The sequence below is a fragment of the Aptenodytes forsteri genome, unplaced genomic scaffold (genome assembly GCF_000699145.1).
Source record: "Aptenodytes forsteri isolate BGI_AS27 unplaced genomic scaffold, ASM69914v1 Scaffold428, whole genome shotgun sequence".
In the NCBI taxonomy this organism is placed as follows: domain Eukaryota; kingdom Metazoa; phylum Chordata; class Aves; order Sphenisciformes; family Spheniscidae; genus Aptenodytes; species Aptenodytes forsteri.
Genome location: NW_008794177.1, coordinates 77,632 through 102,044, shown reverse-complemented (window position 1 = coordinate 102,044; position 24,413 = coordinate 77,632). Strand labels below are relative to the sequence as shown.

General features: G+C 47.6%; 1 protein-coding gene across 1 annotated transcript in view; it reads left to right on the top strand.

Moving 5' to 3' along the window:
- The window catches only part of KIF9 (kinesin family member 9), a 29,597-nt gene extending 5,291 nt beyond the window's left edge, over window positions 1–24,306 (top strand). Inside the window, exons 6-22 of the mRNA XM_009284399.2 lie at window positions 809–1,033; window positions 2,971–3,054; window positions 3,175–3,267; window positions 3,969–4,116; window positions 5,173–5,237; window positions 6,348–6,425; window positions 7,808–7,876; window positions 8,323–8,427; window positions 9,834–9,889; window positions 11,343–11,433; window positions 12,375–12,505; window positions 13,830–14,006; window positions 16,408–16,616; window positions 18,202–18,381; window positions 20,126–20,241; window positions 22,576–22,680; window positions 23,320–24,306. Of these exons, the coding sequence (XP_009282674.1) occupies window positions 809–1,033; window positions 2,971–3,054; window positions 3,175–3,267; window positions 3,969–4,116; window positions 5,173–5,237; window positions 6,348–6,425; window positions 7,808–7,876; window positions 8,323–8,427; window positions 9,834–9,889; window positions 11,343–11,433; window positions 12,375–12,505; window positions 13,830–14,006; window positions 16,408–16,616; window positions 18,202–18,381; window positions 20,126–20,241; window positions 22,576–22,680; window positions 23,320–23,427 (2,040 nt within the window). The 3' untranslated portion in view covers window positions 23,428–24,306. The remainder of the gene's footprint in view (window positions 1–808; window positions 1,034–2,970; window positions 3,055–3,174; window positions 3,268–3,968; window positions 4,117–5,172; window positions 5,238–6,347; window positions 6,426–7,807; window positions 7,877–8,322; window positions 8,428–9,833; window positions 9,890–11,342; window positions 11,434–12,374; window positions 12,506–13,829; window positions 14,007–16,407; window positions 16,617–18,201; window positions 18,382–20,125; window positions 20,242–22,575; window positions 22,681–23,319) is intronic.
- The last annotated feature ends 107 nt before the right edge of the window (window positions 24,307–24,413 follow it).

The window sequence follows — 24,413 nt, the reverse complement described above, 5'->3', positions numbered from 1 at the left end:
CAGAGCAGAGCAGAGGGGCAGAATCCCCTCCCTCGACCTGCTGGCCACGCTGCCGGTGATGCAGCCCAGGAGACGATTGGCCTTCTGGGCTGCGAGCGCACATTGCTGGCTCATGTCCAGCTTTTCATCCACCAGTACCCCCAAGTCCTTCTCGGCAGGGCTGCTCTCAATCCCTTCATCCCCTATTTATCATCATCCCATCCCCCATCATTTACTACGCCATGACCTTGTGCGCTGATAATGGTGATGTTTCAGAGCATTGGGGGGGTGGTGGTGGCTTGAAACATGCTGATTTGTCGGTCCCGTTGCTGCATAGACACGTCCCTGTCCAGAGGCACACGTTTACCACTGCTCTGAGGGGGCAGGTCTGCTTATCTTTAGGCGGTGATGCTGCAGAATGCTCTCCACTCCCGCAGAGACAACTGACACGCACGGTGTGGGGCTGACGTAACGCATATAACCTGAAAGAAAGATGGGAGGAATTCTGTAGTTGTGCTTTACTGTCATTTGCAGAGGTTGTTCCCGTTTAATTCTACTAGCTCACATAAAGTACTCGCTGCTTCCCAAATGTAAGCAGGCCTTCAGAAGTGTTGTTTTCAAAACTATCATTTTGAGAAATCATATTTAAAGCTGTTGACTTAGCCCTGTCAGCCCTCAGGCTGCCACTGTGCAGAATTAGCTACACACACGCAGATGCACTTTTAGCTGCTCAGAAAGTTATAAATAGCTCCTCTGGAAAGCCATAAATAGCTAATAATTCTGTTTGTGAGCTAGCACCGCCACTGACAAACTCTTTGTCTTTGTATAGGTCTTCAAAGCAACTGCACACTCCGTTGATCCGTTCATCGCTGTCCGAATATCCTACCTGGAAATCTACAATGAGACCTTGTTTGACCTTCTGTCCACCATGGCAAGCAACGGGACCAGTGATGTGCAGATGGCTGTAGTGGATTGCCCACAGGGTGTTTACGTGAAGGGCTTATCTATACATTCAGTTAGCCACGAGGAAGATGCTCTAAATCTCCTTTTTGAGGCAAGAAAAAACAAATATTACACTTCATCTGATTGTTATATTTATTGGCTTAGCTGAGGGAGGAGGCAGTAAAGCAGGAGGTGCGTGGCCAGGACGTCTGGAGGGAGGTTCAACCCTCTTTGTTCTCTTTATTGTGGGTAGAAGAACTGGTAACTCTTTGTAGCCCATGCTCTTGCAAGGAAAATGTCCCTGGCACAGGGATTCTAGAAGATCTCCATGGAGAAACCCTGTTTTTAGTGTACGCCAGAGCAAGTCAAGTGATGGAGGAAATATGTTGGGGTGAGACCACAGAACGTGGTAGCATTGGAGATTCCAGGCAGCACCCAACTAGTGAAGGCAGCCACAGAATCTGCCTTCGTTTCAGAAGGCTTATCTGCAATACCAGCCACCTCACCAGCCCCTTCAGCAGACCGAGATCGCAGACAGCCAAAAAGACTTGAGGCTTATCTGCAATACCAGCCACCTCACCGGCCCCTTCAGCAGACCGAGATCCCAGACAGCCAAAAAGACTTGTTTTCATTACCCTGGTTATCGCCTAAGGGTGTCAGGGAGTGACTCAGTACAAAGTGTACGATATTTGGGGTCCTTTTAGACCCACCAGCTGACGTACACCGGAATTTCTTCCTGAAAAACACACCTGCCTGTCCTAGCTATGTCAATGCTCCAAGAAAAGAGTCTTGCCAGTGAGGCCTTTGGCAGATAGTTTGGGATGGTCACGGCACAGCTACCGTTAGTCAGATTTTACAGCAGGGACCTTCACACAATGGGTTAGCTTTCTGAAGGGAGTTTGCTTACTTATGTCTGCATCTTTCTTTTACTTGTGGGTGCTTTACTTAATGGAAAACATGAATAAATAATTGGTTCTGTGTGCAGGAAGCGTATTCTTACCAGGAGCCATCTGGTGTCCTTAAAATCTTTCACTTGCCTTTTTAATAATGGGACTGTGGTGTCCTAAGCCAGCCTCTGTGATTCGCAGGAGCTCCCATTTTCTTTTTAAAGAGTAGAAGGATGATGATAAGGCAGCTTAACTTGAGATCTGTTGACACAAGAAGTGCAAGCGATGCCTGGGGATCCGTTCAGGTCCTTAGATGAGTTCTGCCTGTGGTTCTAGGTTCACAGAGAAAGCTCCAGGCTTTGAGGAGGCTGCCCACTACGCTGTGACTCTGTTTCTTCATTTGTGGAGTGGGGTTGGTAGTATTTACCTAGAGAGCTTCGCCTTCATTCTTGCTCTTGGATTTACACTCCCTGGTGTGGAGCCAGTCACTGACCTTCCAGCTCTCAAAGGTCATCGTCCTTTGAGACCCAGGCAGACCAGCCAGCTTTGAGACCTGTTGGCAAGCGCGTTTCTGTGCTGTAGAGCCTTCCGCTTCCTCTTCTGCCTCGCCAGCCTGGCAGCGCAGCTCTGTGATAGACTGGCGCTCCTGACAAGCAGTTGCAACATCGTTTTGAATGTTGCTTTCTTTTCCTGTAAGCAGGCATTACAAGTTCGTGGCTATCGTATATGTGTGAGTTTTCTATGACATTTAAAGCTTGGGGAGCTCTTTGGTTTTCTAGTCATCAAGAAACTGAAACAGCCAGGGCAGTATTGCCTCTGAACAAGGCTCGCCTGACTGTTCCTCAAAAAGCCACAGTTCTGTGAGCTGAGCCTTGAAGGTGGAAATGTAGATAATGTGGTCTCCGGTAAAAGGCGTTATTACCGTAAACAGTGACCTTTGCCAACTACACCATGAAATGCTTTGAGAGGCCTTTGAGTAGGAAAGCGAGGCAAATATGGTGAGCTTCTGCTCTGACTGCTCTAACCAACTGGTCCATGTTACAGGCTCTGCAGAGCGAAGATTAAACCGCTGTTTATTTAACTGCGTGGATTTCTAATTGCCCTTTATTCTACCAATGCAGAAGTTTGAAAAAACCGTCTTCAATTTTTACTTCATTTGCAGGGTGAGACCAACAGAGTGATAGCAGAGCACACACTGAATAAGAATTCATCCAGATCCCATTGCATCTTTACTATTTATATTGAGGTAAGAGCTCCAGCAGTTTTTCTAGGGACTCAAATGGCTGAGGATCTTTACATGTCTGGTTGTTACTGTATTTCAGTTTTGTCTGCTGTCAAGTACAGTTTATATTCTTTTCTCCCTCAGTCTCGTTTCAGAGTTTTCTCAGATGTCAAATGCATTAACTCCAAAATCAACTTAATAGATCTGGCAGGCTCAGAGAGACTGAGCAAGACTGGAGTAAGTAAGGGAAGAAATATTTCAGTCCGTGGTGAAGAGTCCAGTAATCAACATGGTGGAGGTGAAATTACAGGTTTTCCCCACCACAGAACTCAGCCTGTGATAAATAGGAGAAACTGTGACAAATTGTAAGTCACATTAACACGTCAGAGGGTGCTCAGCTGTTTGCAGCTGCTGTGTATCGTTTGTAAGTCCACGTGTATGTGACTCCCATCCTGCCTGTGCCTTCCAACCTAACCCAGACTGTGTTAGTTAATTTGAGTCTGTCATTTCTCAAAGAACCTCTGATTTTCCTCTTCATTCCATGAGTGACAGCGCAAATCCCCCGCTTCTGGTCACAGCAGGCAAACTGCTGAAACTTTCTTAGAGCATTAGGGCTCAGCAACTGAAAGCTCCTCAGGTCCCACGTGACATTCTGTTTTGATCAGAATAGAAATCGCATCAGCCCTGTGACAAATCGATAATTTACCCTTTGGGAAGGAAAGCCAGTGATCCTGGTAGACTTGTAATGAAAACCTGAGGTCTCTGAAAACTTGTTTTCAAACTGAAGAAAGCTCTAGATCACGAATTTATTGGGTCTGAATTAGATCCTTACCCTCGCAGTCAAGCAGAGTTGTACCCTCAGTAAGGAATATGTTCTCTTCTGCGGTTCGGCCAGAAACCCGTGTTGTGGAAGCTTTGCCTTTTGATCTTCATTACAGTCTGAAGGACAGGTTCTGAAAGAAGCCACGTACATCAACAAGTCTCTGTCGTTCCTTGAGCAAATCATCATTGCCCTGGCTGATCCTAAGAGGGACCACATCCCCTTCCGGCAGAGCAAGCTCACTCACGTTCTCAAGGACTCCCTAGGTAAGAGCCGTGCATTACAACAGCCCCAAATAGTTCCTAGAAAACAGTGTTGTTTCAATGAGCGTACCAAGTCCTAAGGCCGTAACATGTAAACACATGGAACTAATTCGTTATTCAAAGGATGTCTGGTTTTCCTCATCAAATAAAACAGCAGGCGCAGGAGACAGTACAAAGCCCACACTGATCAAGCCAGTAGAAATTCCTCAAACCTTAGCTAGAATACTTTAAAAAACTGCCATCAAAAAAAGCCCCCGGCGTGTTACAAGCCTTTTCAGATGCTCCTGCTTTAGCATCGGGCTACAGATGATAAACCCAAAGCTGTGGTGCATCGTGAATCCACGGGAAAGGCTTACGCTCTTAGAACGCAGGCTGGAGACATGGGAGGAGAAAGCAGCTGAAAACGGGCTGTAGGCATTTGTGTGGAGTAACCAAAGTCATCAGAAATGAGAGCGACGTTTGAGGCGTTCCGAGCAGAAGTCTTGTGTTGCTTTTAGGAAAGGCAGTGACTACATCCTGCCAGGTTCCCCGCTGTTAGATTTAGGCCAAGGGCTTTTAAAATCTGCTGCTCTGGTTTTCCCCATTTCAGGCTTTCACAGTTTGTATTCCCATCTTCTTACTGCATCATCGCCACATGAGAAACACATTTTACCTTTATTCTTAAGTCATTCTGTGCCGCTGTGTTTCTGTACCCATGGGAGCTTTAGAGGGACATTTACAAACTCTCTGCGTTCTTTGTTCCTTCCTTTTCTCTATTTTAGTCAGCAGATAATATAACACATTCCAGAAAAGGAAACAACAAAAACCCCCAAATTATATTGTTTGCTTTTTTTTTTTTTTTTTTTTTTTTTTTTTTTTTTTTTTTTTTTTTTTTTTTTTTTTTTTTTTTTTTTTTTTTTTTTTTTTTTTTTTTTTTTTTTTTTTTTTTTTTTTTTTTTTTTTTTTTTTTTTTTTTTTTTTTTTTTTTTTTTTTTTTTTTTTTTTTTTTTTTTTTTTTTTTTTTTTTTTTTTTTTTTTTTTTTTTTTTTTTTTTTTTTTTTTTTTTTATTTTTTTCCCAGGGGGAAACTGCAATACTGTCCTAGTGGCAAATATCTGTGGGGAAGCTGTGCATGTGGAAGAGACTGTAAGTTGAACTGATTTCTGCGGAATTAAAGTCTTGTTCCTGCTACTGTTGCAATTGGCCGTAGCTGGGTTCAAAGAATAGTCTCCGGAGGGCCGTGGCAGGAGTCCCAGAGAAACATCCTGTCTAATTCATCGCATGGCTCATCTTATCTCAACGGCTCAGAAAACAGATTGCTCTCGCCAATCTGCTTTGTGATGCAAACAGTCGAGTGGTAACCGGCCCGGCGGGGGGGGAAAAGGAGAGCTTGAAATAAAGCAGGCACAAGCAGCTAAAATCTAAGCACACCGGATAGCGTTAATTGTTATTGTTGGTGCAACTCTGTGAATGCGTTTGAATGGTACATCACATAATGAGGTCGATGGAATTGCACCGGTTCACATCAGCGCTGAGCTGGCTTTCAGCTGGTTCAGGAATCAGGAGTAATCTCCTTAACAGTAAGGTTTTTTTAACCTGTGAAATAATGAAATTGGTGAAGGTCTTACCGTGTGAGCTGGAGCAGCTTAACCACATCTGCAACGCCGTGAAGGGAATCGCTTTGCTCTTTGCCGAGAAAATTTTACGTGGCAACAAAATGTAAACGCAGACACCTGTTATGCAGTTGTCTTCAAGGCAGAGCGTTGTTTTTATCATCGCCTGCTTGTGTTCCGATAGCGTCTAGAAACATGCAGTACTACTGAGGAAATAGCTGCTATACTTGGCGTCAAGAGGAGGATTTTCGGGCTGCAGGGGCTTACTGTCGGGATGCCACAATTGCAGGAATTAAGCTTGAAGTCCATTGATGTGTGATTTGGAGCCTTTAGGATGTAAGTGTTATTTTGATCAGAAATGGGAGTGGGTATTTTTGGGATCACAGCTCTGGTACACAAAGAGCTGTCCACATGCAGAGCAGAAAAGACAAAGACATCATCATCTGAAGCTGGCTAATCACATAGAAGCCAGCGAGCACTAGAAGATACCCTCCCGGAATGAGAAATCCTGTATTGCTCCCTGCAGTTAAATAGCTTTTGTATTTCTGTGTTCTGGGATCTGATATGGTGAAGTAGTAACAGATTACGAAAATTATATCCTTGCCAATATCTCTTTCAGTTACTCAAAAACCGTGTTTTTCAGTTGTCTTCTCTTCGTTTTGCTACCAGAATGAAATGGATCACAACAGAGCCAGTCATCAATGAGACATATGACCGAGAGGTATGTAGAGAAGGGGAATGGAAGAAGGCGTATTTTCTCAGGTTCATTAATATTTAGGATAATGACCTTAAAGACCAGAGGGAAATTTGGTAGTTTAATGAATTACCACTCATCAGCCAAGCTGACGCTTGCTGAATGTAGGTATATGATAAAACGGATTAGTATCAAACTTTTTTCATTGGTATTTAATTACAGTTACCTTGAATGTGCTACAGGGTACAGTCATGCAGACGGTCACATCTTCCCTGACACGTGGCAATTCTTTCAATTGCATACACAGGAGTCCTTAATTTTTCTGATAAGATTCACCTCTTAACAGAGATATCATGTTGTGGACTACTCCCCTGGCACGTGGGGAAATCGTCTCCGGTCCTAGCTGCAGCTTTATCACAGCATTATCCCCGTTGCTACTGGTAACGTAACGTTTTTGCCACAATTACAAAACTTGTTTAAACAAGGGAATAATTTAAAGAAAATGATCATAGTATTTTAGATGTCCTGAGTGCACTTTCACAGCTGAAACGGAGCTGGCAGCAGTAAATGCTCTACGAATTACTGATAGCCCAAAGAACAAGTTTCGAATTGTCTGATCTGTAACACATGTGGTGTGTGAGAACCCTGCTGCATTTCATGGTCTGATCTCACTGGCAAGCAGAGAAACAGCTGGGGAGTTTCCTCCAGCAGCTTCCAGAAGAAGCTGTGCAACAAACTCTTTTCCTCTTCAGTCCCTTTCATTTTTGTTGAGAAGTGTGGAGTGGAAGAGAGTAGCCAGAAGAGTAGCGTTTAAGGAAGCTGTTGCGCTTTGATGCTCAACAGGTCACTTAAAAAGCAGCTCAGTATCCAGTTCTCACTGAATCCCGGGGAGGTTTGTGTACCCACACCTTTCTGGAAACACGTTCTAAATAGTGAATGCTTGAAGATATTCCACATTACGGAGAAATTCAATCAAATACACCACAGGAGACTCCCTCCTCTATTAAAGTTAATGTCAGAACTCCTACTGAGTTCAGTAAGGGTCAGAGTGGAAACCTGCATACTTGCTTGCTTTCAAGATAATATCTCATCGTCCAGAACTCCGTGGCCCCTACAGTTCCAGATCAGGAAAGCATCAAATGAAAAAAGAGGTGGCCCTTCTTTTGATGGCTTAGGCTGACTCTGCAGGCAGTACACCCAGGGCACGACAGAAGCTGTCCTGTTGGAAGCTAATCAAAAGCAAAGTGATTTCCAGACTCACTACCTCACTGATGCAAACCTGGCAGCAAACCCTGGGGGAGCTGGTACACTGCTGTGATGTTCTCTAGCAGCCAGTTTAATGCTGCTTTTCAGCAGTTTTTTCTCCAATAGCATTTGGTCATTCGCTCACCCTTTTGTTTTCCTGTTAGGGGACAGTGAAGGCTTTGGAGAAGGAGATTGTTCTTCTGAAGCAGGAGCTGGCCATGCATGACAGCTTGGTAAGGAATAGGCTGCACCGGCTTAGACGGGACCTAGTTAAGGCTTTGTCATAATCTTTGTTTTTCAGGAGGATCGGTTAACTCAGTGTCCAGTGTGACTGTATTCTTCCCTCTCCTTCCAGCACTGTCTTTCTGGGTTTAGGCAAAGCTCTGAAGATCCCACACAGTGAGGCTGTGTTGTAGCTTCAGTCCCCATCCACGGTAGATGTTTTTTTCAGACTCCTGAAGCCCTTCTCTTCTCTGACTGAAACGTGAAGGGGAATGCATTGATTTCAGCATGCTCCCAAGTCCCGTGTCCTGTCAACTCAGAAGATGAGAAGTCGCAATCAGAAATTAAACACAAGGCTTCCCGGGGCACAGTAGAGCAATGTCAGGTGTTCGCCAGACTAGTACTTGCTTAGGGTTTTGTCATTCACTGATACTCAGTTGTTCACCTTTTTTCTCAGGTAAATCATTCTTTGGTGACTTATGACCCTCTGACTGACATCCAAATAGCAGAGATTAAGTCTCAAGTCCATAAGTACCTAAAAGGAGCCATTGATGAAATTGATGTAAGTAGCTTTCTAGCCGAGAAGGACTTATATACTGTTTCCATCCCATTTTACTCCAAGACAGAAGCAATGAAAATGTCTTTGGAAGAGGCTGTCTTTAACCCCAAAAGTGTTACAGAATTGTAATTGAATTTTTTTGCATCTTAAGGACTGTCTCCTTGTTTTCATACCATTTTTGCTTTTTTGGAAGCTTGAGGAGACTTTTCCTCAGTCCTGAAACCCTTTGAATTGGTTTATTTAGAACTTCTTTAAAGAATTAGCGTCAAAATTTTGCCCTGCCTATGTCAAAATAAATCTTTGCAAGGTGTGTTGCCAAAATACGTTCAGTCTCTTAGAGACAGGTTCATTAGGGCAGGGTTTCTCAACTTGAAACTACCTGTTGACTGCAAAATGATTGCGAAAAGAAACAGCAGAAGTCCTGCGTACACGAATATTCCTGTGAGGGGAAACAGGAAAACAAACAAAATGTAAGAAAATGAAAGTCATAAATGCACACTCAGAGTTACCGTAAGGTCTTGTTTGGTTGTGAACAGAAGCCACTGTGACAACAGTGCAGAAGTTGCTGGAAAACTGTTTTCCAAACAGTTAGATAACCCTTTAGTTTAAACGAAACACTTGAGACACTCCTCCTCATTTCATGTAATCGTTATCTTCTCTCAAAGTCCCTGTTTGCTCCCTCCAGCAGGCAGGAGCGGAGCGGAATAAGGGCTTACGTGAAGGTGTGTTTTACCTGGCCTGCAAAATGTCATGTGGGTGGGTGTGGAGCAGGGAAGGTAGAGAAGGACTAAGGAGTTTCACACAGGGAAGGATGCCTTCAGTGGCACTGAAGAATCTTCTAGAGAGAGGGTCGAGACCAGAGATAGTGCGTCTCATAGCTCGGTCCAGTCTCTTGGACCTTGGGAGAGCTGAGTGCAGATTCCTGCTCAGCTACAGACTGCCCGTTACTTACCTGTCCATGCCTCTGTTTGTCATCGCCAAACCAGAGATAACAGCATGGCTCGACTGCACTGATTTGTTATCGTGGGTAAGAGGACTAAAGAGAGTGCTCTGGCAGTTCCAAGTACGAAGGCAGTCTTGGGCAGCAGTGGGAAGAGAAGTAGCATCATAATCCGCAAGGTCAGCAGACGCCATCTATGTCATTTGTAAAATCATGGTAAAAAAGTCATTACCTTGATAGCTGTGCGCTCCATGGAATTTACCACAGTCTATCAGATTCCTCTCTCTTTAAAAATCTCCTGAGTGAGCAATATATCCACCTCCAGCCTGACTCTCAAGTGCAGGAGGAAGGTAACTCTCCTTGAGTGTGGAAAGCAGAGTCCTCACAATCTGAAATATTTGAATCAGTACAGCTGACCACGGCATAGAAATGCTTACCTGTATCTTCACTGTACACATCTCTTCCTCAGATAGTGAACATCAGGCAAGTCCAGGAGGTGTTTAAGCAGTTCAAACTGATTGTAAGGTAAGACATCCAAGGTTGATGTGTTTCTCAGTAAGGTTTAGGAATGCCACCGAGCTTTTGTCTGTGATATCACACTTACCGTGACATTGGTGAAGAATCGTTATGAAGTACAGGGAATAACTTGTAACCCAAAACACAATTCTGGACAAATTCTGCTGAGCTTTGCACAAGAAGACTGTTGCCTCTAACCTTCCAGTGCTCGTAAGTCACGTGCAAGGGCTCTTGATGGTAAACTTCACTGGTTAAAACGTCTGCTTGGCAAATACACCATCACTGAGCATAAACTGTGCAGGATCCCTAGTCATGGAGCACATCTCCATAGCGCAAGGCAGTCTGCAAACAGATCAAAAGAAAAATCAAACTCTCTAGGATGAGATGATAGGAAGTGGTCTCACCACACCAGCATCTAAAAGTCATCAGATTTACTGTTTTTTAGAGATCACGGCAAAGGAAGGTCATAAAGCAATTTGGGGGAGCATGGTAAGAAGGCTCTGTGGCTATTTCCAGGGAGGCGCTCTCTGACGTGTGGTGTGGGATGGGAGAAAGCGTGAAAGTGGCTATTTGAAAATGTCACCAGTGGATGATGAAAGTTGTTTTTTGGGCTGAAGGAGGGAAGGTGAATGACAGTCTGGAAAAAAATCCTAAAAATGAGGAGAAGCAGCTTCCATGTCACGAAATAGAAGAGAACAAAGAAGAATAAGGGTGTTAGGGCAACCCGCCCACTCCCTGCCCCACCAACCTTTGCAGCAATGGTCTGGAGAGGCAGCAGAGGTTGCTACTCACAAGAGTGGCATTGGGATATTGCTGTAGAAAATCTGCCTGCCCTCAAGGAACTTGTGTGAACACAAGTGTCTGTGGTACATCATCAGACTGGGCACTCAGTCTGTGCTGGGACCCAAGACCAAAATGGGTTTCACGGTAAAATTTTGCCTGATCATTATTGTTTAACTTGGGACTCCTTTTATTTTTCTGAAATTTTATTTTTCTGAAAGAGTGGGCTTTAGTCTTTTTTAACTTGCAGATTCTCTAATGATTTTCAAGTCTTGTACAGTGTATTTAAGCCTACTGACAATGCTTTACTTGTTCCCTTTCAGTGAAAAATCACTCAATTTGAAAATCACTAGGTTAAAGTAAGGCGACGGAAGTGAACAGTTACAATATTATTTGATCTGGACCATTAAAGGGTTCTGCTAAGTATTAAAATAGCCATCGAAAAGCTTCTGTATCTAAAAGGACTAAAGGGACATCGTAGAAAAAGAAAGGAAGAGGAGAGTAGAAGAAGATTACAATGGTTATGGGGAAGAATAGAAGGAGCAAGGTGGGGTGTTTTGGAATGAGATTACAGGTAAAAGACGGTTTTCTTTGGAAATCTGATATTGGCAGGTATTACAGGTTTTACCATATGAAATAGTCCTCCTTGAACCCAACGGTAAGGGGCTGCTTTCTCCCCTAGTCAACAGGAGCATGAAGTGGAGGCCAGATTACGAAGCAAGTACGCTCTGATAGACAAAAACGACTTTGCTGCTGTTGCTGCTGTTCAGAAGGTAATGCCTGGTGCTTGAGCCCTGCCCAGAATCCATCTTAGAACTGGCTCCTTTGCTGCTGAACCTTGAATTGCCTCAGGTTCTCAACTTTTCCCCATGGAAATCTGAAGCTCGGAAATGTTAATGGGATGAGTGTGTCAAAAAACTCGCACAGAGCGGAGGTGCACCAGTTAACAAAGGGGCATTCGTATCAGCAGAAGATTAGGCCCGTTATCTGAACAGAATAATTTATATGGCGTTTGCGAGCCATAAATTTAGATGTGGACTCCAGCTTACAGTTTATAATCTATTTTTCATTACTTATTTCTGTCTGTGAAATATTTTCTCTCTGAAGTGGTTATTTCCTTGCCTTGGTTTTACCCAGTACGGCGGATAAAATAATCATTATCTGTTATGCAGAGTCATATACTTGTCCTGCGGCTTAACTGAAGATGCTTTGAATTTTTTGGAAGAAAGGCACAAGGGAAAATGCAAAGTATTTGTATAACAGAGAAGCACGTGGTCTCTAACAGGCCTATTCAAGTCTTTATTGAAAGAAGTGGAAAACAAAACTGAAACCTGATTTAGGTAGATTTTAGCGCTTAATGGCCCCTCTGTTTTATAGTTGAAGCAATATGAGAAATAGTATAGGAAACATAATTCTCTTACATGTCTTCACTAAATGAAGGCTTCTGAGGGTGCTTTTATTTCTGTGACACTAGACCCAAGTTATTCTCCCCCTACGGCATATGAATTTGAGGATAATTTTGGCCCTATTTTAGTTTACGCTTCATTCTTACAGATGTGTTTCTCCGAAATACTTGGTAGTGAATAGAGATGTCTGGACTGGATTGTCCAACAGGATGGAATAGCTGCTGGGCAAGGGCTGCACAGCTTTTGCGGTCTAGACAGCTACAGATCTAATGCTTCCTGGTCTGTGTTTTATTTCTTCCTGTTTCCAGGCAGGTGTGGTTGATGTGGATGGCCGTTTGGTGCGGGAAGAGGATGGACGGGATTTTGGGACTAGAACTGCTCCTTTTTCATCCAGACGTGGTGGGAAGAAGAAATCCGGGAAAAGCAATGAGCAGCCCAAGTGAGTTTAGTAGCCAGACAGCTCTCCCTTTCCTCTGATAATGTGTCATCGCAGCGACTGGTTCTGGTCAAGGTGTGACAGGCAGCCCATGGAGGAAGGCAGAGATGAAGCCGGCTTAACGGGTGTGTGGGAGTTTTGTGTTTCCTCAAGGATGACATTCCAGCACAGCGCTGGAAGGGTTTGTGGTGTCCTTGTGGCCACCAGCAACACCATCAGGAGGATGTTAGGGGAAGGCATGTGGCTGGCAGGCACAGCCTGTGGTAGGGTAGACCTCTATTACGGGGAAGATTTACTGCGAACGGTTCATCTCTGTGTCTGTTACGGATGAACCAAGACCACGGAGCGCTGCGCAGGGTGTGAGCTGTAGACACAGAGGGTGGACGGGCTTTGAGCTGAAGAGCTTGCAGCCAGCACAGACAGGGTTAGCCTGTGACGAGAGGTGGAGAGCTGAACACGCAGGCAGGGGAACAGTCCTGTGATGGCATCAGAAGACATGTTAAACCTGCAGTTTTTCTTTAAAGTGTTAGGTAGAAGGAGATCTGCTAAGTGGAAAGGGAGGAAGGGACAGTGGACGGAGGAGCAGATAAGGAGAAGAGATTTTGAGAGGGAAGGGGGAACCAGCAATCAGTACTGAGCAGAGAAAGATCCTTCAGTTTATAGAAGTGAGGTCCCTGCATTGGCAGTTTCTACAACCACTTCTGTGGCCGAGAGCATCTGCTTGGTTCCTCCCTGACATTTCCCTGAAGTCCTTGTGTTAGAGAGGAGGGGAACCACCAAGGCTTTAGTATCCACATGACACGGGAGACTCCTCTGTGCAGTTTTTTTTTTAGGGAGATGGAAGGAGATCTGGCAAGCACTTTTCTGTGTCTCTTTCAAGTCACACTATCCCCTGCAGATAAGGCTGGTGTTGTTTGTGGAGGTGAGCTGAGGGAGAACAGAGAGCTGGGCTTGATTTAGATGTGGTGTTAGATCAAATCCTAGGGCGTTCAGTTTGTAGGTTCCTCTGAGGGTAAAGAGGGTTATCCCGTCCGCAGGTGTGCCTCAATCCAGACAGGGTGGGACTGTTGTCCTTGTGATCCTTCTCAAGAGAGCTAGTCCAGCCTGGGCCATGTTCTATAGTATTTGCCATGCAAGGCAGTCCCTCTACTCTAGGAAGTAAGGATTTGTGAGAACAAGGCTGATCTTATTCCTTGCCAGTAGATTATTTCACTGCAACATCAGACTGCTAGTTTTTGAATCGGCAAAGCTAGCACCTGCAGCATGTTTTGGTTCCAGTTTCCTATTGTGAAGAAATTACTCTGGTTCATCTTTTTCCCCCTGTCAGGAAGGAAGGAATCAGGAGCTCTCGGAGAGATCTGGATGTTTTTTTACCATCAAAAAGTCAGGTAATAATTTCCACCAAGGATCTGGATGTGAAAGAGGGAGCAAGGAACCAGGATACAGCAAATATTGACGCAGAGCTCTCAAAGCCAGCTCCTGTGGAGGACCCCCAGCGGCCCAGGTAAGCTTTCCCTGTAAGGGAGTAAACCACCTTTGCCAGAGGGTGGTTTAGACCAGAGTGATTGCATTGTGTTCCCCTAGTACAACTACCTGCTTCAAAGTAAAGAGGAGAGATTTGGAGATCTTCATTGCTTGGATGCAGAAATACACTGTAGGACAGCAGTGGTTGTATGGACACCCTATATACCAAAGTGCATTGGTGGCGGTCATCTTCTCCATCTGCTTCGAGCTCTGTCCTGATCAGTTGCTCTATTAAGTGTGAAGTCTCTGAAAATCGCAGCACTCTGCGCCCTTTGGTTAGTAGTAAAAGTGCAGAGAGACCTCATGTCCAGCCACAAAACCCCCCAGAGTCATGAAAATGGGTCGATAGCTGCACAAGATCATGGCAGGAGGTGCTGTATTGAGACAGAAGAGTGGAGAGTGGCCAAAAATGCAGCAATGTGCCAGTCATCTGCTTGTACCACGACAAGAATTTAGCATGGGAGGGCAGCACTGAATTGCATTTCATTGTGCATGTGCCCCTGTACTCGGCACTGGTGAGGCCGCACCTCGAATACTGTGTTCAGTTTTGGGCCCCTCACTACAAGAAGGACGTTGAGGTGCTGGAGCGTGTCCAGAGAAGGGCAACGAGGCTGGTGAGGGGTCTGGAGAACAAGTGTGATGAGGAGCGGCTGAGGGAACTGGGGTTGTTTAGCCTGGAGAAGAGGAGGCTGAGGGGAGACCTCATCGCTCTCTACAACCACCTGAAAGGAGGCTGTAGCGAGGTGGGGGTCGGTCTCTTCTCCCAAGGAACAAGCGACAGGACGAGAGGAAACGGCCTCAAGTTGCGCCAGGGGAGGTTTAGATTGGACGTGAGGAAAAATGTCTTTACTGAAAGAGTGGTGAAACATCGGAACAGGCTGCCCAGGGAAGTGGTGGGGGCCCCATCCCTGGAGGTATTTAAAAGACGTGTAGATGAGGCACTTAGGGACATGGTTTAGTGGGTGTGGTGGTGTTGGGTTGACGGTTGGACTCGATGATCTTGGAGGTCTTTTCCAACCTTAATGATTCTATGGTTCTATGATTTCGGATGGAGTTGATGGGGTAAAAAATGCTAAGGCTACCAAGGCTGAGGACTCTTTCCAGGAGGATGCACTCAACAGCATGAAGCTGTTCAACTCACAGGAGCTCAGCCAGGACCCCACACAAACCAGTCTGGACACCACGTTTCCCATCACCAGCCAGCTTTTCCTGCTGAAAGCTCTCAAGCTGCAAGCGCCGCAGCTCTGAAGTCTTATGATCACCTCCATTGCCTGTGTTGTAGATCTCCAGTCCTTGCTTGTTCCTGCCGCCCAGGGGGAGCATCGCAGGGAAGCTGTCCCAGAATTTACTTCTGAAGCACCTTAACATGTTATTGTGTTCCTCCATGCCCTCTGCATGCGTTTTAGTATTCCTAAAAGTCCTGTGGCTGGCAGGGAAAGCTGCTGCTGCAGCTGCATAAGGCACAACCCAGAGTGCTTAGCGGCTCCGTAGCTGGCTGTCAAAGCTGTAGCTGTGGCAGTCTGCCCAGTGGCCGTTGTTTACAGCGCTTTGCCAGCAGTTTGGCATGGGAAGCGGTCTCACGCAGCCTTTGAGGAGTTTGAAAAATGCCCTTAAGAGGTCAATCAGGGGCAGGCAGTAGTCAGAGTTTTGCTTTGACCGGTCTGGACTGAAGAATGTGGAGACTTCTAGCCACCTTCTGCTACCAGATCCAGCCTGCTCACCAAAAACAACCTTACGCAGCACAAAGCAGCATCTGTGGGAGTGTGGTGTTCTCTTGAGGGCCTCTCCTTTTGCCCAGTGTGGTTTGTGTTGAAGTAAGAGCTGGTGTTCCTGGGGGCACGCTTGCATCAGAGCCATTTCATAGAAAAGTCAGGGTTGACACATGCCACTTTGAATTCAGTCTTTCTAAATAGGCAAGACTTAAAAGCCACGGGCGGCAGCGTTGTAGAGCTGGCCAACACACGCAGCTATGGGGTTTGGTTGGCAGAGGTGACTGGTCTGTGCTGGGAATCCAGCGAGGAAAGAACAAAGGCGTTTCTGCTTAACAATGGGGAGGAACAGTATTCGTTGTTCTTCTGAAAATTCAGACCATTACAGGTCCACTTTCCAGGGAAGACTCAACTCTGAGGCATCTCCGGAGGAATGTGGTTTCTACGTAAATAACTCTTTCTTCTGGGAGTGGTACTGGGGGAAAGTGGGTATGAAGGTTGGCACAGAGACAGTACCAGGGTGCAGCTAGCACGACGAGATCCTCAAAGAGCCCATTGAAATACCAGCCACAAACCTCAGCTATGGCCACTCCCATGAACTGTGTCATGCTGCAGGGGAGAACAAACTGACCTCCCCATGTCTGTGTCTGTTTTCTTTGAATTCTGTTGCAGCTCCCCTCCATCCAAGCCAGTGGCATTTGAGCAGTTTAAGGAGGAGTGCAGAAGTGAGATCAGCCGGATCTTTAAAGAGAACAAAAGCATCCTCCTTGCCAGGAAGAAGAGAAGCAGTGCAGTAGCGCAGAGGATCAACTTCATCAAGCGTGAGATGGAGGGCATCAAAAAGGCTCTGGAGGCTCAGAAGCAGGAGCGGTGGCAGCAGGGTAAGTCGCTGTGTGGAGACTGGCCAGCGAGAACCTGACAGAAGAGGGGAGCCGCTGGTTTCAAAGCAGTTCTGGTGGTGAGACCGCTAGACCACCACTGCTGCTTGCCGGGGCAGCGGAGCAGGCCGGGCTTTATGCCCTAGCTCTGCAGCTGGCCTTGTGGTTTGCCACCTGAGTCCTCCACACTTCAGCCTCATCTAGTTGGTGCTACTCAGGCTTTACGCTAGTGAGGTGAGCTGCAGTCAGGTTGATTCCTCTGCCCATGCTTTGATGGATCAGGCAGCATACTGCTGACAAATGCAGGTCATCGCAGTGCAGAAATCACGGGTAGCAGGCTTGCCCTTACTGTGGTGGAGAGGTACTGCATCTCCTACAGCTTGATTTCATCTAGATTAGGGTCTGGATTATGCAAGTCAAAATCCCAAACTGCAAGGTACTAGAGGAAAAAAAAAAGGGGGTAAGTGCCTTCCTACTTTGCTGCGGCAAGATGTTTGTTAGGTGGAATATGCCTGGGTGAGAGTAGGAAGCGTGTCAGGTTTCGTGCTCCCTGCAGCAGGGCTCCCAAGAGTCGGTGCTGTTGTGTTCTGCAGAGGAGCAGAGAAGAAACGCTTCTGGGCAAGGAGAGAAATCAGAAACAAATGGCTTTAATAGCAGAGTGGTCTAGAGTGCTCTGCATGTGATGGCGAGGAAGTAGCAGTGGTGTTCCTTGCATGCAGGGAGGACAGCAAAACAACTCAGTTCTGTGAAACTACAGCCTTAACTATTGCCAGGCAATTAGCGGGAAATAAGAGGGACCGAGAGAAAAAGAGAATGGTCACCAGCAACCGGGCCCTGACTAGTGAATGAGGGCCAGAGAGTCGGACCCAGCGTGAATGCTGCTCTGCCGGTTTCCGTTTCTCTTCCTACAGAGAGACTTTTATGACCACGCTTTGCAAGCGGCCTTTTCCCATAGGGTCTGATCCTGCAAGATGCAAAGCTCTTTTGGCTAAATGATGAGCAAATCAGCTTGAATCCATATCGAAGTGAGGGTCTGTCTTTTCATAGGCTCTTTGCTTCTTTTGGGCCTTTGCTCTTTGTGATGACATCTACCAACGGGTGGTTTATTGTGGATGCTGGAAACCACAGGAATAAACTGATTTGAGGGAAACCAAGAACAAGAGATGTTTATCACAGGGAAGTAGCATTGGCTTAACTGTCCCCAAAGGGCTGACCAGCCCTTTGTCTCAAAAACCCTTACCATGGCTGCCCAGGGAGTTTTTCAGTAGGAGCCACAAAAGCCCGAAGTGATACCCTCCAGCAGGCTGTCACCTGGGTGTCTTTCTGCGGAGCCTGGTCCCTCCTCTTCGTCTGCACATGTCCCAGATCGGGGAGGACTGATGTCTGAGCGGGTTCAGGAGTTCAGCAGTGATTTCTGCCCCACACCACTCCAACACTGTATTTGTAGAAAGCATGTCTAAGGAAATGTCAGTTGTGTGGTTAACCTCAGTATAACCGGGTAACTACCGTGTGGTTCGAGGCATAATGACTGTTCTTCGTCCCTCTCCACCCTCATGAGAAACCTTCGTTTCCTTTTCTTACCCTCCAGGAGAGTACGTTGATGAGAAAGGACAGATCATAATTGATGAGGAGGAGTTTTTACTCATCGTGAAGCTGAAAGACCTGAAGGAAGAGTACAGGTCTGGTTATGCTGAACTGCAGGACCTGAAGGCAGAAATCCAGTACTGCCAGCACCTGGTGGACCAGTGCCGGAACAAACTCATCTCAGGTACTGGCTCGCCAGGGCAGTTTCTGAACAGCCTCCAGTTTAGCTGGGAGGCTTGATAGCAGCTCAGTACTGAAGCATTTCACAGACACGTTGCATATAAGCCAAGTCCATCATCCTCTGTTGTCATTTTTCCTGTTGCCTTCCAGACTTGTTTTTCACTGACGATTGGGTTGTTTTGGTTTTTTTTTCTGACGTAACACTGAATTGCTGCAGGTTCTCTCTCTCAGATAATGACATACTGCTCCTTGGTCACGCCACTAGATGCAATGCTGCGGGTAAAAGCCTTTCACAATGAGGTTGACAATAATGCTCCCACTGTTGGCCCTGGTTCTCACCCTTGATTTCATTTAATAGAGGTGGTGGCTAAGGAACTGCACTGGGCCAGGGCTCTGGATTGCAGATGCCTCCCCTGTACCGCTGTGAGATCAGCATTACTCAGGTTCCAGTGTTGCAGCACGGGCGCCTTGGCAGGAAGCAGAGCTTGGCCATTGTAGCGTGTTCTTCACAAGCACCACCCTCGTGGTGATGAGTCACACCTCTGCTCAGGGTGATCTGTGCAAATTCGTGGTGTGCTCCGCTGCAAGCCGCTCAGTTTGAGTCTGGGGTAACGGGAGTGCAGTCCTGCTGTATCCCCAGATTTGTCCTGTATGATGGAAGACAGTAGGTGTACGACTGCCAGAGTCCCAAACATTTGGATGCTGCGCACATGGCAATGCTTTATTTTCTACAAACTTGCCAGAGCACAACTTGTATCCATCAGTGCATCCCACGCTGAAAGAAATGCATGGCTCGTTCCAGGAGATGGACAGGGCCAAATCGTAATTGTGCAGAAACTTTGCCACTGGTTTGTGTTGGATCCAGGTTTGGCATTTTTTGGGTGCTCCAGATGTTTGCCGTTTGTTTAAACACGCAGGCGTGGACTCATTCAGTATCTGTGTCATCCCAGAGCGAAGAGGCCATCTCGGAGCTAAAACCAGGGTAAAAAGTCAGTGGTGTTGCATCGTGTCCACAGCGCCTAGCAAGAGCAGGGCTCTGCGCTTAACCTTCTTTATCCTTCGTGACTCCCACGACAGAAAGCATTCCTGGGGCCCCTCCTGGGCAGCACAGCCGCCTTCGGGGGCTGTGGGCTCTCCCACTCCATGGGGAAACGTGCCAGAGGAATGGAGCAGAGCACAGCCGCTTGGCAGCAGGCATCGGGGAAATGCCCAGTATTAATAAGGACAGAATTCCTGCTGCATCGCAGCACCTGCTGTGTGTTATCACCGGCTATTACGGGACGGAAAGCGGCTGTGCTTCCTTACCCTTTGGAATCGAAATCTGACCCCCGAATGTGCTGACCGCTCCAAACGGCCAGCTCCAAGCGGGATGGCTCCGTGTCCCCGGGACGCGGGAGCAGGGGCGGTTGCCACCCCGCGGCCGGCCGCCTCTCGGGCTGCACAAGCCCGGGGGACCGTCCCCGGGGCCGGCCACCGCCTCCCAGCCACCTCGCAGGCAGCAGGGACAGGCAGCAGCCTGCCTCGGCACAGCCGATGCCAGCTAACGGTGCCCTATCCCTTTTAACTAACTTTTCTCATAGTTTGAAACTCGAGAGCTTGGAGTTCTGAGGTCCTGCCTGAGAGTTTAAGAGCACTGAGGCCGCGGCTGGTCCACGGGCAGGGAGCCAGAAGCAACCCACCCTTGTTTCCGGTCATTATTTACCCCCCCTTTTTTTCCCCCCCCCCCCCCGCCCCGCTTTGCTTTGCAGAGTTTGAGATCTGGTACAGCGAGTCCTTCCTTATCCCCGAGGGTGTGCAGGAAGCCCTGAAGCCCGGTGGCAACATCAGACCTGGAATGATTCCCATGAACAGAGTCATGTGCCTGGTGAGTTGTCCTGGCAGCTCTGCTTATTCTCCTTGATAGCCACACGTGGCATGGTAACGAGGGCACAACTAAGCCCGTGGGAGGAGGAGGGCATGGCAGCTCTGCCCCTTTCTCTGAGCAGAGTGGCTGGCATTGAAATGCTATCTGCTATGATGCAGAGAGCAACTATCTGGAGATCCATCTTGCTTTCACATTAGCTTTACCATTAAGAGGCTAAAATAGGACGGAGTGATTGAAGTACCCAGTCATCTGCTGACTGTCAGTAATCGGGCAAACTGCCCGGAGGTGCGAGGGGTAGTTGGGAGGCTTGTATCCCGTCTGTATGTTTACAGCTAAACTACTGTGTTTCGTGTTGTGGCAACTGGTATTCAGCCGGCCCTCTGTTTAGAAACCACCACTCTGGGGGAGCCGGGGTCTTTTGTCATTCCTGACGAAGCACATTTCCATTAAGCTTCTCATTTACCAGACTTCTTCTTTGCATTATTCTCCTCTGAAGTCATTCCAGGTTTTGTCCTTCACTGTTAAATGTCAGACTCAAAACCTTCACGCTGTTTGATAGGAACGTGGTGGCGGTGCTTCCGCTCCCTCCGACGTGATGAAGTGATGCATGGCAAGGAGGGAGATCCCACCCTGGCTGCAAGGGGGAATCGGCCCTTTGTTTGTAGGTGTAACGCATCTCCATTATTGCTGCTTAACCTCTGCAGATCGCAGAGAACAGCTTGTGGGGACAGGCCCTAGGTCTGTCTCTCCCAGAAGCCCGTCCCCATCAGGAGCGGGGGGCACCCACAGGTGTTTGGGAAAGAGAGTAAGCAGGGCGTGAGCTGTGTGACCCCTCTCCTAAATGCACAGCCCCATTTCTAGCCAACGTGTAGTGGGGGACAGGATGGCTTTAGCTCCTTAGAAGGAAAACAGAAAAGGAACTCTTGTCTCCAGGTGTCTGATTATTTTGACTGTAAATCTCAGCAAAGCATTTTCTTTACTCCCTTCTGGAAAGGCATGTGAAGGGTTTTAAAGCTGATCAGAAACAGCTTCTTTCCATCCTGCTGAATTAGTTCCCTTGAGGGTATGAATAACAAGCACGATGTGAGAAAAAAAAAATGTAGTGAGTTTACTTTTAAACAGAATGTTGCGATCTGCCAGACTGTGGAAGATTTCAGATACAGATACAGACCTGTACAGGAAAGAGCAAAAAACCCAACCCAACCCAACCCCCCTTGGATAAAGCCTAATGAGGTCAACAGGAAAACCCTGACTGACTGCACGGGTCCAGGATGTCACTCTTTGGGGAAAAGAGGAAATCCATCACTAGTCACTTTTACTAACCCAAGTTACTCAATGTATTCATAGAAACTCCCTTAACGGTTTCCAGCCCTGGCTTTCTTGTCATCACATCAATTATAACCCAAAGATGAATGAAGCGTGCCTTTTAGCAATACTTTGCAGCTGTGTCGAGTTGTTGATGTTACAGGCAGAAATCTTCAGGCGGAGGATAAACAACAGTGTCCCTGGTAATGTTGCTCAGTGCTGGTTTCTTCTCTTGTTCCTTTTACCGGGTGGTTCGCTGCAGCTTCCCAGTCAGCGTCACTGGCCCTGCCGAGGCCCATTCTGGGTCTGGGAGGGAACCACCTCATTTTTCTCGGGATAAACCTGTTTCCTACTGAGAACCATTTTCCCTTTTCCGGACTGGCTCTTCACTTACTGTTCTAACCCATTTCTCCAGGGTGTGCATCTTTTACTCTTGGCTTGATTCGGTTTAGCCACTTGCCTTTTTATCACACCAGAATTTCACTGTCACCTTCTCCAGGCTACTCATGAACCACCACAGAAGGTGACCCAAGAATCTGCTAGAGCTATCCTCAAATCTGGCATGAAAACATTATACACAAGCTGGTATCTTAAAAAATCATAATTCCGTTCAACCCGTGTTCCTCTTCAGCGTGCTCATGCCTTCCAGACGGTTCCCCGGAGAAGCATGGGCATGGATGTCAGCTAGCTGGGCTCAGGGGAGACCGCGCTGAAGCTCAGACCTCCTTCAAGCTGCGACGTTATCTTGCAGTGGAAGGGAGACTATCCTGTGGGTAGTTATGGGCAGAGCATGGCCATGGGAAGACAGCTGAGGGAGCTCCCTTCGGGGCTTTTCACTTGCAGATGGATTTTGCCCCAAGTCCTGCCCAGATCTGCTCACCTAAGGCGTGGGAAGGGGGGACCTCTCACTCCCGAGGCTTGGGAGAGATTGTTGAATCAGCCTTCGGTGCGGCAAACGGGATCGGTTGACCCCTGTGTCTCCAGACGTCTGTTTTTCACACGCAGTGGGGTCTGTCTTTCTGCTGGCAGGAGGAAGACGAGCAGGAGAGGTTTGAGAGGATGCAGGAGACAACGCTGCCAGCCTGCCCAGCTTCAGTCTCGTTCTACAAGGCGAAAATGAAGACTGATCAAAAGGTAACCTCAGCTGGGCCCAGTTCCACGTACCCCTGCCGACGGGCGCTGGGAGAGCGATTCTGCGCCTCGCTGCCAGGTGGGGTGCAGGACTCTTCTGGAAGGGATGCTGTTTTGGCCGTAGCCTTTTGAAAGATGCTGGTTTGGTTCTGTAGCACAGCTAAGCTCTTTGAAATGCTCTTTGTCTCTGGCTGATGTAAAGGCCTCATCCCGTGCTGGTCTTCTGCTAAAAACCAGTCTCTGCACTTCTCACTTCTAGTTCCTTCCTGACAAGGGCTCACCGTAGGATACCACCGAGGCCCTGAGCTTAGCAGGACTTCAAAAAAATCGGGTGTTTATGAGGGCAACAGGGCTGCACAAGCCTATCAGTAAGCATTTTTAAGGAAAACACCTCAAAACCAGCTCTTCAGTGCTCGGGAGGAGAATTTCCCAGGGCTTCCTGTGCCTTCCTTTGAGCCTGTTGGGATCTGCCACCGGTAGAGCGATGCCGGTGTGATGGGGCTTATTTGGGCAGCTTTTTCCAGCACCCCTTGGGAAGGGGTGTTTTTTTTTTTTTTTCAGGAAAAAAGCTTTTACAGGTGGAGAATTCTGCTCTGAAAACTGAGCTCACGTTAATGATCCTTTTTTGTTTTCTGTTGCCAGCACACGTACACCAGAACCATGTCGTCCCTCGAGCAAATGCGCAAGAAACCCGGGCTCATCACAGCTGCTGGGAAGAATAAGCCCCTGTCGTTTCTGCACGTCGTGTAGCAGATTCGGGCTCAGCCTGGAACCCAGCGATCAATAAGCAACGTCACCTCAGAAAGTGCCTTGCGTTCATGTCCACAATAGATTTATCAGAAATAAACAGTAGGAAAAAAAAACCCAAAACCCCACCCAACTTTTGTGCAGCTAGACTGGCACTTATTGGTAATCAAACCCGCTGTTTAGACAGGAAGCAAGCCAGGGAGTTCAAATAGCAACGCTTGTTTTTCTGAGTGTCTTTGGAAAACGCAGCGTCACGACAGAGACCTGGGCTGCTTCTGCCTCCCTCCTTCCCAGTGCTGGAGGCAAGGGCCCCCTGGGCTGGTTCTCCACGGAGCGTCAAGCCACATCTTTGCCAGTTTGACGCTCTCAGGGTGGATCCTGAGGAGCCAAGTCTGGATGAGAGCGAGTCCTCCCTTGGATCGAAGCAACCCGGCGGCGTTTGCTCTCCCGGAGAGAGGAAGGGGCTGGAGAGGCGCACGCAGCAGAGGAGCGTTTCTGCCAGCTGCCTGGCGTTAGACACGGCAGCACCGATTTATGGCAGCCTCCCCACCCCGGTGCAGCAGGAATAGGGCAGTGTTTGCCCGCTGCTTTCCGGGAAGGCGATTCAGATCCGGGGGGAGATCACGGTGCCCAGCAGCTGGAAAGCTCCGGAGGGTACCGTGCTGCTTCTCCAGGCTGCTGTTACCTTTGCCCGCTGAGCGGAGCGTGCTGAAGGCCTGCTGGAAGTCCTCCTCCTCCTCCTCCAGCACCAGTGGAGGTGGGAGGCTGACTCCAGCTTGGCACATGCCAGGGAAGTTTGTACACCAAATAGCCAGCCAAGAGAGTCCCATCTCCTCCTACGGCTGCAAACCGTTCATAGAATCATGGAATACTTTGGGTGGGAAGGGACCTCTAAAGGCCATCTAGTCCAATCCCCCTGCCATGGGCAGGGACATCTTCAACTAGATCAGGTTGCTCAGAGCCCCGTCCAACCTGACCTGGAATGTTTC